The following is an 18,256-nucleotide window of genomic DNA, read 5'->3' on the forward strand; positions in this document are numbered from 1 at the left end:
CCACACTAATATACCAAAACAGTGGCCCGGATCCCAAAGCCTAACCAGGACATGTTTATATCCAAGGGAATGATGAGAATCCAAACTAAAAAGCCAATCACCAGATCGCTACATCTATACCGATCCCTATTCCCAAACCACAACACTTTTCTTTCAAATGTACTCACCATCAACTCATGCTTTTTGCAGGCCTACTGATAAACCAACCACTAAAGCAATAATTGCCAAAATGATCAAAACCACAGACACTATAATGATTATTTTCTGTAAAGAAACACACACAATCATAGTGTTGTTAATATCTGATTTGACGGTGTAAAAAAATAAACAAAAGTGACACATCTCAACACAAACCTATTATTTAAAGCCTAGTATTTTTAATTTAAAATCTTCATTGATGTGCAACACTGAGGACTGTGTTAAAAATGCTATTAAAAACTGAATATAATTTCATGGCAAGCAATGACACTGAAGAGAAAGAAAGAAAGAAAGAAAGAAAGAAAGAAAGAAAGAAAGAAAGAAAGAAAGAAAGAAAGATAGATGGATAGAGTGGCATATTTGATTTTGAAAGCCACAACTAACACCGTCCACAATGATACTAAGATAATAAATTAAAGGTGCATTGTGTAACTTTTAGACGGATCTCTTGACAGAAATGCAATATAATATACATAACTATATTATCAGTGGTGTATAAAGACCTTACAAAATGAACTATAATGTTTTATTACCTTGGAATAAGACGTGTATATCTATACACACCACGGGTCGCCTTACATAGAAGTCACCGTAATGTTTCTACAGTAGCCCTAAACGGACAAACAGCCCTATAGAGCGTGTTTCATCACGACATTGTCTCAGACGACATGTTTGTCCTATGGCGGCTACCGTAGCGTCACTAAACGTTACAAAATTGAGGGGTGAGCGAGGACTGAGCTGTTGGTTGCAATTCGCAATCTCACCACTAGATGCCGCTAAAAACCCACACTGGACCTTTAAAGCAATGCATTAAAAAATGTAAAGTATTTCATGCTGACTTTAATGGTCCCGTTCTTTCTGTGTTTTTGAAGCTTTGATTGTGTTAAAGCAACACTACGTAGTTTTTTTACCTTTAAATAATGTCTCTAAAATTATTTCAGTGATAGAACAACTTTTAACTGGACAAATTGTACTGTTGCTGCAACCTGAGCAGCCTCCTAGCTGCTACAAGCACACTCTGAAAGTGGCGGTGAAGGGTAGGAAACACAGCCCCGCCCCTCCTCCTGCCTGCAGAAGAGTGTCTGATACCAGGCACTGTTGCGCTTTTCAACCACATGGGGGAGCTGTAAGTCATTTTTACATGGAAACTACATAGTGTTGCTTTAACAGTACGCAATATTACATGTGTTCATGTTTTATGTGTAAAAAACGCGGTATTTTTCACACAATTTACTCATCTGTATAGCGCTGTTTTCACTGTCCTAAAAACGACCTGATGTCTTCCTTAAAGCAACACTATGTAGTTTCCATGTAAAAATGACTTACAGCTCCCCCATGTGGTTGAAAAGCGCAACAGTGCCTGGTATCAGACACTCTTCTGCAGGCAGGGGGAGGGGCAGGGCTGTGTTTCCTACCCTTCACCGCCACTTTCAAAGTGTGCTTGTAGCAGCTAGGAGGCTGCTCAGGTTGCAGCAACAGTACAATTTGTCCAGTTAAAAGTTGTTCTATCACTGAAATAATTTTAGAGACATTATTTAAAGGTAAAAAAACTACATAGTGTTGCTTTAATCTATGTCCCTCCTTCAGAAACACGTATTGAGTTCTGTTTATGTAGTTTGTTTAGTGTGTTGTGATTCGATAGCAGCTTAGCTTGCCGTTAGCTTAGCTGGCGACTGACGTATTCCTGTGGGCAGAGTTTAGTAAAAAAAAACTGTTCTAGTGACGTCATTAAAGCAGGAAGTAGAGGTGTGTTGTCCAAACCGGCCATTCGCTGTAGGCTTTGAAAGGCGAATTCTGTTAAAGAAAATATATCGCCTGGCAGTGAACTTTAAGCTTTATCATTTTACAGGTATTAATTATGCTATTATAGCAACATTACACACTAACTAGGGTTTAAAAACAATTGGATCAGAAAGAACGTGACCTTTAACAAATTCATAAATTATTTTCTCTAAGAAAAGCTTTTGCCTAACTGTTATTGCACATGCTCTGTCACAAGCAGTGGTGCTTATGTGAGCATTGCAGGTTCCCGTTCGGCTTGCAACATTTCCCTGAATGAGCAGTATACTCGGTCACTGCTTACAACTGTAGGAAAGCCGTTGTACCCTCACATTTCATCACAGAAGGTCTGCAAGATCTCAAACTAACATCTATGTGAACGTACGTGTGAGAGTTGCAGTCAATATGACATGAAGACGTGTGGCTTAAAGTCAGTGTGTCACTAGTTACACATGTTCAGATGTCACGTAATGAAACGTTTCAGGGCGTATTAGGATTAGTAATAACTGCTGGGTTTGTTTGTGTGTGCGTGTGTCTTTACGTGTAGGTTTGGGCAGAATAAGGAGAGTCTCTAGGAATGTAATGGGTCAGAAGGGCGGGGCCAGATATTTATCATCAACTTACACGCCGGGCCTCTTGCTGATATTTGGCGGCTTTTTTAGTGTCGGCAACCGCCCGTTCCACAAAACCCACTGATTGGTCCATGTTGCTCTCAATCCTTTCAATCATACCACCCTAAAATGGAGGTTTTGGGTGAAGATAAAGAAGGAAAGAGAGGAGGAAAGAGAGAACAAAGAAAAAAGAAAGAGAGAGAAAGAAAGAAAGGTAGGGCAGGGCAAGACAAAGAAAAGAAAAAAGAAACGACAGAAGCCACAGCCTGTATTATTGTTATGTCAAACTCATTGGCATGTGAGGTTCATACCTTCCGGGCTTTGCTTTGATACCTGACTGCTTTCTTGGTTTCATCCTTTGCCACTGCGATGTGATCAACAGCTTTGCCCACATTCACTTCAATATTATCAACCATGTTTCCCTAAAACATATAAACATACAAGTGTAAAATGAGCAAGACCTTTAAGACCATATAATGATATAAAGAGTGTCACTACAAGATATAAATACAATCTGGACACTATACGTTGATAAGAACAGGAACTTGCATATAAAGGGAACTAAAAACAGAAATGCCACAGTCTTACCTCTCAGTAATTCTCCACAGCAAGCAGTCAATAAGCAAAATAATAGTGGATTGGTAAATGTGCATCATTGCTCTTTAGATCATGTGATCAAATTATTATCAGATTAAGTATCAAACATTTTAGCTCTGGTCCAAAACTACAGTCTACACTGTAACAGCATCTCCAAAAATGAAGTATCTTATAAGGCGCCATTACATTTATGCATTTGGCTTGCGGTGCACAATCAAGCTAATGGTACGCTTTTGTCTTACTTTGCGTTCACACCAGACGCAAATAAATCACACTTTTGCGCGTTAGTTGGACGCTTGAACAATTTGAGTTAACTCGCCTCATTCCTGAGTGAAATTTGCGTCATTTGCGAATAAAATTCAGACGCGAATACATTCAATTTGCCGGCTTTACACACATACATACATATTGAGAGTACAAGCTAGCTAAAGCCAGCAAATTGAACGTATTCGTGGATAAATATATAAATATATTTTTTTCTTTGTTCTCTACTCTCTTTTTCATCTTCTCCTTCACCCAAAACCTCCGTATATAGTCACTATTGATTACAATCAGCAAAACAAGGTTTCACTACAGTAACCATGGTTTTACTACATTTTTTGAAAACCATGGTTGTCAAAACCATGGTTATTTTGTGGTTACCACGGTTTTACTACAGTAACCATGTTTTCTTTTTGTTTTAACTTTAGTAAAACCATGGTTAATTTTCATAAGGGAGTACGAAGAGGTGTCGTACAGCTCCAGGTGTCCACATACAGCGACGATGATTTTGTCTTCTTTTTATTACTGCCTCCACTCGCTACGTCGTAATAACGTCACTACTCAGCAAGCTCCTGATTGGTTAACGTGAATCACGTTTAACGCGCGTCAAACGTCATTCGTGTCGACTTATTGGCATGAATCGCGATGTCTATTGCATCTTTGCATTGACTTAACATGTAAATCGCTTGCGCTTACCGGTTCATCCGAGTCTGGTGTGAACGCACTATTATGATGCGTACACACCAAACGCGAAGCGTACTCTAGATTACTTGCGGGATTTCACTTTCGTGTTATGCAAATTTTTCGTTGAGTTGAATATTTTTTACTTGCACGAAGACGCGTTCGAGGCGAAAAGCATGTGTTCTTTTTTGCAGCAATCCCGCTGCCCAATTCACGTAATTCGTATCGCCCTGCGCGCGTTTGTGTCTATTCATGTCTTTGCATTGACTTTGTATGTAATCTGCTCAAGCAAATTATAAAATTTGCATCTGGTGTGAACGCACCATTAGCTTGTTTAAAGTTCAGGCTAACAACTGTTAGCATTATGTGCGAGAAGTGCTTTCTTTATTCGGCGGCGAGACCTACATTAGCACAAAGTAAGCGAGCGAGAGACCCACGGTGGATTCACTGGTGCTTATTTTGAAAATACAAAAATACTTTTTCATTTGTTATGAGTGGATTATTTTACATGTTTCTCCATTACACTCAGTCTAACAAGTGGGAGTCCAAAGTTAATTACATTTCCCGGACTGCACAGAATAGAAAAATCTGTTACGTCTGACATTTTATTTCACAGTAACGGAATATACCGTCATACCACCCAGCCCTAATTCAAGCTATACACTGTTTATTGGTATGTGTGAATCAAACCTATAATCTGTGCTCTACCAATTGAGCTACAGGAACACAACAACATATTTGTGCTTACGTTGCCTAAAATGTTGTTTCAGTAGGCTCACATGGTTTTGGAACAGAGCTAATATCTTTCATTTCTTCTATGCAAACCATGGTGATGCAGTAGGTGTGTATAGTGTGTGACCAAATGATGCAAATGAATGAAAATGAGATGTCAATGAGCAGGTCCAACAGTGGAGAGATACAGAGCACTCACATGTGGAAAGCAGAGAGACTTCAACACGTCGCATGTGGCGAATGTGGCAAAGAATGAGAATGAGCAAAACGAATAAGACAACTGGGAGCTATAGACAAAAAACGGAAGTGGAAGAACAGAAGACAATGCAAGAAAGATGATAAGAGGAAAAAACGCATGAAAGATGTGAAAAAGTTTTGGTAAAACATGGACAGATGAGATTACCTGGCTCTCCACCAGCATAGCGATGTCCACAAACATGTCATGCAATTCCTTTATACTGCTCTCCAGACGTAAAATGTCTTTGTGCCGTGATTCGATCTCATTCAGCGCCTGCTTAGAGATTCCTGAATCCACGATCTACAACACATATATGAACAATCCAATCTCAGCAAACAGCATTCAACTTTAATATATTTTATATAGTTTGATCAGGTTTTTCAAGCAAGTCCACTGGTTGAACACTGAAAAAAACTGAAATGTTCTGAATGGACATCTAAGCAATGATAGTATAGTAATAATAAGTAGCTGGGTATCCATTAAAACGTGAAGCGAATTGTTTCAAAATTTGCAAAAAACAAATGCAAATAAGGTGTTTCCATCAAGTTGTTCAAGCGAATGACGGTGGTATTGGTAACCTAGTAACCAACACTAAATAAAGCAAGGCCCGCTAAGAAAATGGAGACAGGACTGTATTTATTTATATACTACAACTTATGTTATTTGTTGAGCCAATGCGTTTATGTATGGCCTCTTTAAAACAAATTTAAAATGGCGTCACAGAACTGACTCGCATCTCCTTTAAGGGGAATTATTCATTGTTATACATTTTATGTTGTAGTCCATTCACAAGTCTTTGTCTAGTCCAGTCTCTAGCTTTAGTAGTAAGTTTCTAAGTTTCTGTGGTTTAAGACATTACAGTTAAGATGGGTCACACATATTACCCCTGCTGTGAAAACCGCTGTGTTTCCCCCTTCCAGCATCTCCTCGAGCTCCTCATCGGTTGTAGTTCTACCAGCTAAAGCAAAAAGCAGAAAAAAATGAGAGTTAGAGAAGAAAAGTGTAACACAGCAGTGTCTGTTTGTCACGCTGTAACCGCAGACCTGAGACTTAAACAGCTACTGTACTAGAGCTCAGTTACAGCAGTGTTAATATATGTGACCCTGCCTGTAAAAACCAAGCTTAAGTCATTTACTACTGTTTTTTAACATAAAATCATCATAATGTATAGACATTCTGTGGAAATATAACTTTGATATCTGTTGACCGAGTAAGATCATCAATGAGCGTAATCAAATTTTGATGCTCCAAATCTCATCTGTTGACACAGATAGGGTCACATACAGTATATTCTGTATGCATGTGTGTTCATGAGACACTTACTGATCTCTAATTGTCTCTGAATGCGACCTTTGCTCTTCTCTCTGAAGTCCACCTGTGCTTCATTATATTTGGTCATCACATCGACAAACTTCCTGGAAAGAACAGCGTGCTGCCGGAGGAGAATAAGAGGGTGGAGTGAATTAAGCATACAATGTGTACGGGACATGTGACACTAAATGATGTACAGTCAGCCGGATGTTATGTAAGGGATAATGTACATCAAGCCAGTTATCGCAGAACACATCCCAAAAGGGTAAACAAGACTTATTACCCTGAAGGGAGTTATTTGCGATGACAACCAGCTGGATGTACATTACTCCACTTATTACCAGATTAGTAAATATATGTTCACAAAATATTGATGTAATATGTAAGTAGCTTATTTGTAACAAATTGTCGCTGTCCGATGAAAACCACGTATGTCCATTTTGCCGATTTTGAGATTTTTCGACGGATTGAATGTCCACGTGCATTTCCGTATACAGGAGCATAACTTGATGCTGTCCAAATCACACAGAACGACGAGAGATGTAAAAACGAATGGCGAAATGTCATGAAATCTCGCCGGATGAGCACTGTTTTATCCTAATCCTACACTAAACCCAACATCTCACTGTATTTAGACCGTGTTGTATCCCATCGAGCCAGAACCGCTATTTTCATCCTAATCCTACCCTTAAACCTGACACTAAACCCAACATCTAGCGAGATTTAGGCATTTGCTGTATCCCTTTTTTGCTGTAAACCCGGCATGGAGTCGAGCACACCAAGTAATGCACGTACTGCATAAAAACACTGAAAAGAGAACGACTTATGCTGAGTTTACACCAACCGCGTTTCAAGCGTCTACCGCGGCTAGTTTTCCGCTTGAACAGTTTGAATGCATTCGCGCATGTAGAGCGAAGTAGACGTGCGGAAAAAGCATGCATTTGACGCGCGTCAGAGGCAAACTCTGCTTCTTGTGGGAGGGGCAAGTGCTATGCGGTTGTCTGTTTGCAAGATGACTGATGTTGATTGTGCATTCATCAAGAGAGTTACCAGTTTTTAGATTTCCGTGACTGCTTACGGACAATATCAAGCGTTGGTTGAATGAGCGACTCCGGGCGGGGCTACCACCGCAGAAGCAAGCAGGCTCCTGATTGGTTAACGCGGCGCGAAATTAGGGATGGGCATTTTCCAGTAATTCACTATTCGAATATTTAAGCTCATAAAGAACGAAAATTTGAATATTCGTTTATTTAAATTATGTTAATTAAGACATGCGTCTTTTGTATTTTTCATTTTGTCATAATTTCACAGAAGGCTTATAATTAGGACATATCCACAACAAGCTAAACTTATATTCTGTATGTTTATATATGTATGTATTTTTAAGTTGAAAACATTGTAAAAAAAATATATATATATATATTTTAAATTCTTCTTAAGAAATATCCTACAGAAAAAAGGCTTAAAACCCCATGCGGAGCGAAGTCTGAGTCAAACCCTTAGTTTCAAGTCAGTCGTTAGTATGAATTCATTACTGTTTGATCTTACATACATTATATTATACCAAATATTATACACTAACCCCAAATCCATGCGAAGTTTGAGGACTTGCGAAGTTTAACGTTTGAGGACTTGACAAAGTAGGCTATCATCATTTAAACAGACTCAAAACACCAAATAAGAGCCCGGAGCAAACGAAAATTGGGCGTTATTAACGTTATTAATTGGGCATATTTATATTAAATTCATTTGTAAGTATTTAACTGCACCCGTTTAGATGACTCACAGTCCCTGAATGAGGCTGTGTTCATTTTAGGAGGCTGTTATCTGGGATTGGAAATAAGAAACCGCGGAATGTCGCCACTGACCAATCAGAATCAAGCATTCCATAGCGTTGTGTAATAAATTGGGACAATTACCGGCTGACTGTACATTACGCTTTCGTTTATGTGGTTACTTGCCACAGAAACACATAATTGGACACAAAATATTGATTGTGAAATGTTTTATAGGTATTATTTCTGTGAGACATTACAATAATGTAGCTTGGATAAGCTGTCCAATAACACTTAATGCTCAGATGTGCAGTAGATACTGAGGATGGTGCGACTGACCAATCAGAATCAAGTATTTCAGAAAGCCACGTATATAGCTTGCATATTGACTCACCTGTGATTTACGTATTCTCATGTCTGCTGATACTCTCTCCACTTCTTCAGCTTCAAGATTTCTTTCAATGGCTACACACACACACAAACACATACAAACAGTGTAAACATTGTTTTGGGAAACAGCGCATTATTCACACCTATCTGGTCAGCAGGTTTTCAAAAGTAAAACCATGTTTTGTGTGTTGTCTTTCTTTAAAGATGCAAAAAACAGTCAGTGAGCATGTACATTACAATTCGTTGTAGAGATGTAACGATTACTGGTTTAATGATTAAAAATGTTAGTATTACAGCGTCATTTTTTAATTATCGTTCAACCATGCCACGGCTCGCAAGACAAACACATTCATTCACGTCTGCTCCTATGTGTTTGTGATGAAAGTGCTTCACTGACTGAATTTAAAGGGGACATTTCACAAGACTTTTTTAAGATGTCAAATAAATCTTTGGTGTCCCCACAGTACATATGTGAAGATTCAGCTCAAAATACCATATAGATCATTTATTACAGCAAGTTAAAATTTTCACTTGGTAGGTGTGTGCAAAAATGCTTTGGGTGTGTCATTTAACATGCAAATGAGCGGATCTCTGCACTAAATGGCAGTGTTGTGGTTGGATAGTGCAGATTAAGGGGCGGTATTATCCCCTTCTGACATCACAAGGGGAGCCAGATTTCAGTGACCTATATTTTCACATGCTTGTGGAGAATGGTTTACCAAAACTAAATTACTGGGTTGATCTTATTCACATTTTCTAGGTTGATAGAAGCACTGGGGACCCAATTATGGCACTTAAACATGGAAAAGTCAGATTTTCATGGCATGTCCCCTTTAAATCCCAAAAATGTTTAAATTTAGAAAAATCTAGTTGTAGTGACACGTTAACTTAATATTTCTTTAGACAGATGCATCTTTTCCATTCATTTTCCATTAAATGATGTAATCTGATGAGTTTAAAGCTCTTTTCTGTTTCTTCTGTGACTGCTGTGAGCGCAGGTGTCGTGCAGCTTACTCCTGGGTCATAAAGTACACCTGATTTCTCACAACATACACAGACTTGCTGATTTGTCGTGTGCACTTACATGTAAAATAAATGTACTTTTTTTTTACATTTCTAGAAATTGTTCACAAAACCATGAAAATATTGATAACCATGGTGATTTTGGTCACTATAACCATGATGTAACATTTTCATAGCGTTTTATCTCTAAGTGTAAGCTTATAATAATGATTTACAATTTGAGCTGTCAGATATGATTTTGTAGGAAAAGTCAGTTTGATATCATCGGAGTTCAACGCATTGTAAAGATTTAAATGAAGATAGATTTTATGTTTCAAAGTGGTAAAAGAGAGGTATTGGAGCTGTAATATATGCTGTAAAAGTATAGTGTAAAGGCAAGAACACTTACTCTTTAGCTTGTTACGGGCATTGTTTGCCATTTTCTTGATATCGTTGGTTAGCGCCTCCAAATCATCCTGTGTTTCTGATCATAAAAAAAAGAGAAACACATTCTCAATAACACCAAGAACACTTATTAAGCAAATAAATAAGGTTTTGACACTCTAGATGCATTTAACTTATAGCATTTATAAAAGTTGTTTCGAGAAGCCATGACTCTAGTTTCTCAGTTTCACTTATTACACATAAAACACTCCAGTATTAGTAATGAATTAGTCAGTGTGAAAACATCAAGCTTTAAACTGGGTCAATATGCTGACACTGTATGTAGATGTGTGTGTGTGTGTGTGTGTGTGTGTGTGTGTGTGTGTGTGTGTGTGTGTGTGTGTGTGTGTGTGTGTGTGTGTGTGTGTGTGTGTGTGTGTGTGTTGTGTGAATGTGGCTCTTACTCTGATCTGATGTTGGTGCAGAAAGAATAACCGAGTAAAGCTTCTTAACTTCAGCCACGTTCTCATCGATCTTATCGATGCTGTTCCTAATGTCTTCAATCTGAAAGCACAGAAACAAGGTCGCTTAAACAACAACAACAACACACAATGACCCACATTCATGCGAAGCCCATCTAAAATATTTACAGCAATGTACACTAACACAGTTATACAAAAAATATACAAAAGACCGTGCCTGAGAGAAGAAGTCATCCATAAAAGCAGCATTGTCCACAGCCAGTTCAACATCTTCGTCATCGTGATCGCACGTCTGAAACACAACATGCAGCATATGAGGAAATCTGTGCAAAACTGGAGATGTTCCCATATTACATACATCTATTATAACTTTAATACTTAAAGCATGGAGGAAACCAATTCACCTTAACATTATTGCTGTAAACTTTCAGTCAAATATTGATGTCTTTCTGTGAAATCCAGGCTATAGTTTTATAATCTAATAATGAGATTTGGAGAATCAAAGTTTGGTTTCAATCTTTGCATAATCTTACTTGGTCAATATTAAAGATATCAAAGTTATATTTTCACAATGTTCTTTATGTTTTTTTTAGGATGATTTTATGTAGTAAACAGTAAATGCCTTTAGCTGGGAGAGTAACATTATGTCAAGATTGCTTTTTTTCTTTGTTAAGCCAGGCAATGCATGTAAAAATACAACACATTGGTAATGTAAGGAATAATTGACGACAGGCCGCTGAATTAATTAAAAATAATGCACACCCAAGATGGCAATGCGAAGCGGAAATGCTGTCAATTATTAGACCACGGTTACCACAGGCATTGCTCTGGTGGTTATTTTAAGACATTTGACAGGTTAGGTGTGAATTTATTGAAAAATAATGCATACCGTGAAACATTTCTCAGCCAATTAGAATAAAGCATTCAACAGCAGTTGTTAAATGTTTTTTAAAGTCGACATGAAAAACAAAATGACTCCAGTACTTCAATATTAATCATACAGAGAAGGGCAGGACTTTATTCAGGGTTTTATTTCTTGTTGTTGATCAGACTGTGAGAACCCGGTGTTGCATATTGGTACAGAGGTAAAATGCAGGGTTTTTTCAACCCAGTTGGGTCAAAAATGGACAAAGTCAACCCGATAGGTTGTAATCCAAAATGCTGGGCTGCTTTAACCCATTGTTGCGTCAAATATAAAAAAATTCTGTGTTCATTTTACCCAACGCTGGCGCTTAAAAAAATAACCCAGCATTCTTTACTGGCTTTAGGGCAGCTTTAACATGATGTATACATCATAAGAGAGAAGTCAGACATATAACAGGAAGAGCAAGTTAAGATTAGAGATTACATGATTAAAAATGGAAGCATTATTCACAATAAGACTGAAGCTCCTTTTTAGTCTTGTCCATTTATATTATGCATTTGGCAGATGATGTTATCCAAAGCGACTTACATTTCATTACAAGTATATGTTTTTCTTTAATATGTGTTTTCCCCGTGAATCAAGCCCACAGCCTTTGTGCTGCTAATGCAATGCTCTACCTATTGAGATACAGGAACACAACTATATGATGTATAATGTTTGGTTTGTTCTCTCTTGACTTGGCTAATAAGTCTTAGTTTTCAACTCGAGAGCTTAGTTAATATGTTTAATATTATGCTTGCTTGCTAAATGGTTTTTATTTGCTTATAAAACCACGTTTGGGTTTATAGCGTTATCATGGCTTGCAGGCTTCCCTTGCTACAGGCCACTGCTGACACAGCAGAATGTAAACTGATCTTAAAACAGTAAATGCCTGGTTATAGTTTCTCACTGTTATAATACAACCCCAAATCAGGAAAAGTTGGGACACTGTAGAAATTGTGAGTAAAAAAGCAATGGAATAATTTACAAATCTCATAAACTTATATTTTATTCACAATAGAATATAGATAACATATCAAATGTTGAAAGGGAGACATTTTGAAATGTCATGCCAAATATTGGCTCATTTTGGATTTCATGAGAGCTACACATTCCAAAAAAAGTTGGGACAGGTAGCAATAAGAGGCCGGAAAAGTTAAAATCCAAAATGAGCCAATATTTGGCATGACATTTCAAAATGTCTCAATTTCTACATTTGATTGTTATTTATATTCAATTGTGAATAAAATATAAGTTTATGAGATGTATAGTATATAGTAAATTATTCCATTCCTTTTTTACTCACAATTTCTACAGTGTCCCAACTTTTTCTGATTTGGGGTTGTTGATTGACCTTGCACTGTCAGAAAAAAAGGTACAAAACTGTACCCTTTTTGTCGCTGGGGTGTACCCCAAGGTACTGTTTTGTACCTTTACAGGTATATAAACATAATACAATTTTGTACCTTTTGGGGTACATAACTGTTCCTTAAGGATCTATTTTGTAACTTTAAAGGTACAGTTAACGGTTTTGTACCCCTAAAATTGAACTGGTACAAAATTGTTCCTTAAGGTACACAATAGGTCCTTAGAGCATAATATTGTACCCCATAATGTACAATATTTCAATGTGTTTTATACCCATAAAGGTACAAAAAGGTACTTTTTAGGTTACCACCCCAGCGACAGAAAAAGGAACAACTTTGTACCTTTTTTTCTGACAGTGTGCATGTAAAATCTTTTTTAATTTATTGATTTGTAGGGACTTGGAAAGCACAGACCTGTGACAATTTTCAGAATATGAAGGATAATTTAAATAACACATTTACTGTCAAGTCCAATTCAATCCACATTTATTTATAAAGCATCTTTAAGGACCACAATGGAAATACGTTTTTGGGCTTTATTGTGTTATCCCTGACTATTTATGTATTTTAATGTATGACTCAGAGTACTGTTTCATATTTTTTTTATATTTAAGTGGTCAAATAAAATCAATCAATCAATCAAAAACAACACTGTTGAATCAGGTGCTGAACACAATCCATAAAATAAACAATAACATACAACAAAAGTGCACAATAAAACAATAAATAATAATAATATAAATGCAGCATTAATACACCACTGAAAAGATCAACCCTCAAACTGAGTTAAAAGCCGAAGAATTGTGAATTAAGTGATAAAATTACACAATGATAATCAAACGTGTTAGTATTTTACCACTGTCACAGAGCAGAGCGCGTGATAACCGTATAACTCAAATGCGAGTCAGAAGATCGAAGGGTTAAAGTCCAAGCGTGATCACACCTCGTTTTCTTAATGACACCACTTGAGGATTTCTCTCAAGTCATCAAAATTACAGTTCCTTCATTTAACCACAGACAAGTCAAACACACTATGGGGCTGTTTCCTGGACAGGGTTTAGGACTAGGCCTTAATTATATTATAAGACATTTAAGTAGTTTTTACAAACAAACCTTACAAAAACAACACTGGTGTGCATCTTGAGAAAAAACATTGGCATTGATATATTTTAAGACATGCATTTTAATCTGCGACTTGGATAAGCCCTGTCCAGTAAACTACCCTTAAATGTTTCACTTATTCACCATTTCTGAGGGATCAAATGGCACATTAAACCCCATTGCAAAAATGTACAACAGTACCAATACTGATTTAACTTCATTATGTAACATAATTTTTTTACTCTTATGTTGTTAAAAACCTGAATACATTCTTTGTTTTGATGAACACAAAGGAGGACGGTATTTTGAGCAACGTTTGTAACCATTTTGAGCACCATTGACTTCCATAGTAGTATTTTTCTTACTATGGAAGTTAATAGTGCTTCTATTTCCCGTTTCCTTACAAATATCTTCCTTTGTGTTATGCAGAACAAAGAAATTTATACAGGTTTGTAACAACATGACGGTGAGTAATTGATGACAGATTAAGAAACAATACGTTTAAACATCATACGATTGTTTTTATCAAAAATCGGGTAACATTAGTAACAATGTTAATTGATATGAATTAACATTAACAAAGATTATTCGAGTAAATATGTAAAAACATTTTTAATTGTTAGTACATAATGGATTTAGTTTTTTCTTTACATAGGTTTTTATTTTTTATGCCATGGCAGCGTCTACGTTCATGGTGAGAGAGCAAGTTGTTGAAGTTTATTATTTATTTAGTGGCTTAGTTACCATAATGCAAGATAAGGTTGTTGATGAATGTAGGAGTTCCTGTCAAGCATCAACACACCAGAAAAACATAAACCCGGGCATTGCGGGCAAGTTTAAAATGGATCAAAGAGTCTACACAACTTCGTTAACGGATTTGCCAAATATTACATTTGCTGAAAACCAAAAAAACTTTTTCCATGAAGAATTTGGCCATAAATATCAAGGTAAGTAGAGAGCAAGGCTAACTGTTACTGAACTGTTAACTAAAACGACACATTACTAGCACACTGTAAAAAAATACTTTGCTGCCTTAAAAATTTTTGTTAAATCAACTCAGATTTACAAGTCATGTCAACAGAGATGAGTTGTCACAACTTATAAAATATAGTTGAGAAAAGTCAACTTAATTTTATAAGTTATAACAACTCACCTGTAGTCATCTCTAGTCAAGATAAAAAATAGTAAGTTGAAATGACTTGTAAATCCGAGTTGATTCAACAAAAAATTTTAAGGCAGCAAAGTATTTTTTACAGTGCATGTCCACTTAGACATAATGTATGTATAGTATAGTTGATATCAAATAAATATAAAAAATAAATAAAATTGAATTGAATATCATATAAACTACCTTACTAAAACATTATAGTCTGCTTTGAATGAACATTATGGTACCAATTACCTTCAATTACTGCCTATGGTTGTCCAAGTGAACGCCTTGTGTGTAACAACAATAACGTTAGCCGGATGCTATCATCATCAGTTAACATTTTTGTCTGGTAATGTCTGTGTGCGTATGTTTGTGTGTCGGGTGAACTCGTTCCAAGAAAAATGGCTATAGACAGCATGTGGATGCAAGCGGCGAACAGTGAGCCCTAAAATGTAGTCGTCTTTAGTGAAGTGTCTGCTGCATACATAAGTGCTCCCCTTTTTTATGGTGAAGTTTGCTTATCCCGCCGGATATCCTGAATCCATTTCTGTCTAACTTCACCATCAACAGGGAATGATTGGAACAGATATGGCTTTTTATGTTGCCTTGACTGCAGAGGAAGTAGATTTCCACGACGATTGTGTATTTCCGGAAGTTGTGAGAAAGGTCTATAGGTCATTGGTGTTAAGTAGATCACATAATGGCTGAGTTGTCACTAGGTGTTTTTGGGTATAGGTACTAGGCAGTTACTTTACCCAAATAAAAAGATATACTAGGTCTAAATGATAGGCTGTTCTCCTTCTGGCCTTGAAAGTTTAGGCCTTGGGGCACTTTTTTCCATTACATGCTAATCATTACAAGACACTATTTATTATATCATTCATGTGCGTTGGTGTTGCTTTGTTTTTGTAACGGACCATCAGTAAAGATCTTCTGATTCTGCATAAAGATATGAGAAGATTTCGGATGAATCACACAGCTACTCCTGTGGAAAAGTGTAATACTATCTATTGCGCTGACAAAGAGTTCTGCTCTCTTTTCAAGTTTATTTGTGATCTAACAATGTGTTGCCAACACAACGTTTTTTTTTTGTGTGAAGGTCAAAGACACTCATACACACATGCAATGTGCTGGAAACGCTGCAAGTCGAGGTAGAAAGATAAGCTTACAAGAGACTTCCTGCCTAGGGAGCATATGTTTAAGAGTGTGCATTACTAGGTTAAAGTATAAAGATCTGATCTAACTGCATATTGTATCTAAAGTTAGTGTGATTTCTTATTAAAAATTATGCCTTAAATGGGCTTTGACACAAGGATAGAGAAATGGTCACATTCACACTGTTTCCACTCAGCTGTTTAATGTCCCACATTTTCTTTGGCTCTCTTCTAAAGAAACACTAATGTGTGCATCTGTGTGTAGTCTCAAATACACAAAGATTTAAAGAAGAACAGAGCGGCCACACCAAGTTAAACATTACAGAGTGGACAGAGAGAGACGTACAGACTGAATACACGTTTATTGGAGGGTAGAAAGGAAAATGTGTTTCTCTTAACAGGATTTCCTATAATAGACAGGTCACTCATAGACATGTGACAAACAAATAGTGGTGCTGCCTTAGGCAAGCATCAACATCACTTTAAGACGATTTACATCTGCTCCAAAAAAATCCTTTAGATATGCATTGAAGAAGGGACCGAGGTCAAACCCAAAGACCAAATTATCAGAGTTCGGGTTTTGGGACAGTAAGCAACCACCAAGGTGACTCTACGCAAACAGACTGAAACTTTAAGACTACATAAAATCAACCAAACCACGTACGTACTTTAAGCATTAAACATATTTTATTTTTATACTGATGAAATGGATAGAGGTGAAACCAAACATTGAAGAGGACAGAAAAACAAAGCGAGAGAGATTTTCTGTATGCAAAACAGCACGGAAACAAGACTATAACTAATGTAAATAAGGTTCGGCCATAAACACACACACACACACGCACGCACAAGTTCCTCTTCCCAACCCATATTGCCTGCCGGGCGGCTTCAGGTAACATTGTCAACAAAGAAAATATTTGACTGGAGCAGTCATCAGCTCAGCAACAATACCTCACCTCTGACCCTGCCTGGGATCTTAAATCTTTGCTAAACACACAAAAAACTGGGAGACTAAAAACATCCACTAGCCCTCTTAACTCAGCCCTCAACATGACACATATCCACAAGACATTTTTATTTAGCTTGGATGGCCTTGGTCTGTTTATTTGTTGTCACATGATGTGAGATGAAGATCAGCATCCTCATCATGAACCCCCCATCCCCCATCTCCACTAGAGGCTCGTGGCCCCCCTGCCTGAAACAGATGACCTCATCAGCTCTTCTGCACTGTGTGTACTCGCCACTATTTACTCCTTAAGAAGTGCTCCCATATCTAATATCAGTTACAGTGAGACTTAAGAAGTGATTGGTACAAAAGTTACAAGTGTTGTGTTATTTATAGGTGATCATCAACATTACTGGACGGACGGCTTTCTTGTACATATTTCCTATTATGTAATGTCATTCCTATACACTTGTATGGACTCATTGTGAACACAACAAAGCCATTTCTTTTGCGTCTGTTAAACAAATAAAAACTCACACTTACCGCCTTTAGTTGATCCAGTCGGTCCTTCATCTTTGCGTACGTTCGTGTAGAGTTTAAAAATAAAATAAACGAGTAATAAATAGAAACTAAAAACTATGCTACGGTCTCTACAGTAAGAGTTTCGTGAAGTCTGTCCGGTCAGCGGATCTCGCAGTTATGAAGTCTGGATGTTTTCTGCCAAACTCTGAGATCCTGCTCGACTGAGTCCTGTTATTCCACCAGCGGTCCATGCAATATGGCTGCTCTTCTCCAAACCAGTAGCTTTTCTCCTCTAAATCTATCCGCTCAGAGGATTAAAACAACAGTTGTGTTCGCCCTGTTTAATCTGTCTTCCTCCCTCTCCCTCTTTTCTCGTTATAATCGGTCTGAAAAGAGCTCGGCTTTCACGCATGCTCTCTCTCTTTCTCTGTCTCTCTCTCCCGCACCTGCACACTCGAACCCGCAGCACTGCCTTCGTCCACGCCCCGTTCACACCTGTGTCACAACGAGCCATTACTCTTCATTTTTTTTAATTTATTTAACTTGTACTTATTTATAGCTAGCATTACTTCCTGGTACCAACTCGTTTATTACTAGTAACTATTATTAATTAGTCGTGTTTCGGTTAATCAAAGAATACTTATTAAAATAGTGAAATTTAGCTTTGATAA

The 18,256-nt window shown here is 37.3% G+C and overlaps 1 protein-coding gene across 2 annotated transcripts in view; it reads right to left on the bottom strand.

Annotated features, from left to right (window-relative positions):
* stx3b (syntaxin 3b) overlaps nucleotides 1–18,054 on the bottom strand; it is a 32,520-nt gene extending 14,466 nt beyond the window's left edge. Inside the window, exons 1-10 of one of the 2 annotated variants that reach the window (XM_065266451.2) lie at nucleotides 17,607–18,053; nucleotides 10,659–10,733; nucleotides 10,424–10,523; nucleotides 9,985–10,059; nucleotides 8,578–8,648; nucleotides 6,421–6,529; nucleotides 5,982–6,055; nucleotides 5,263–5,397; nucleotides 2,900–3,010; nucleotides 168–264 (exon numbers count right to left, since the gene is read on the bottom strand). In XM_065266451.2, coding sequence (XP_065122523.1) covers nucleotides 175–264; nucleotides 2,900–3,010; nucleotides 5,263–5,397; nucleotides 5,982–6,055; nucleotides 6,421–6,529; nucleotides 8,578–8,648; nucleotides 9,985–10,059; nucleotides 10,424–10,523; nucleotides 10,659–10,733; nucleotides 17,607–17,636 — 870 coding nt within the window. In that variant the 5' untranslated portion in view covers nucleotides 17,637–18,053 and the 3' untranslated portion in view covers nucleotides 168–174. Of the gene's footprint in view, nucleotides 1–167; nucleotides 265–2,899; nucleotides 3,011–5,262; nucleotides 5,398–5,981; nucleotides 6,056–6,420; nucleotides 6,530–8,577; nucleotides 8,649–9,984; nucleotides 10,060–10,423; nucleotides 10,524–10,658; nucleotides 10,734–17,606 lie in introns of both variants that reach the window. The other variant, XM_065266452.2, reaches the window with a different exon arrangement.
* Nucleotides 18,055–18,256: the final 202 nt, after the last annotated feature.

The sequence above is a fragment of the Paramisgurnus dabryanus genome, chromosome 16, assembly GCF_030506205.2.
Source record: "Paramisgurnus dabryanus chromosome 16, PD_genome_1.1, whole genome shotgun sequence".
Taxonomy (NCBI): Eukaryota; Metazoa; Chordata; class Actinopteri; order Cypriniformes; family Cobitidae; genus Paramisgurnus; species Paramisgurnus dabryanus.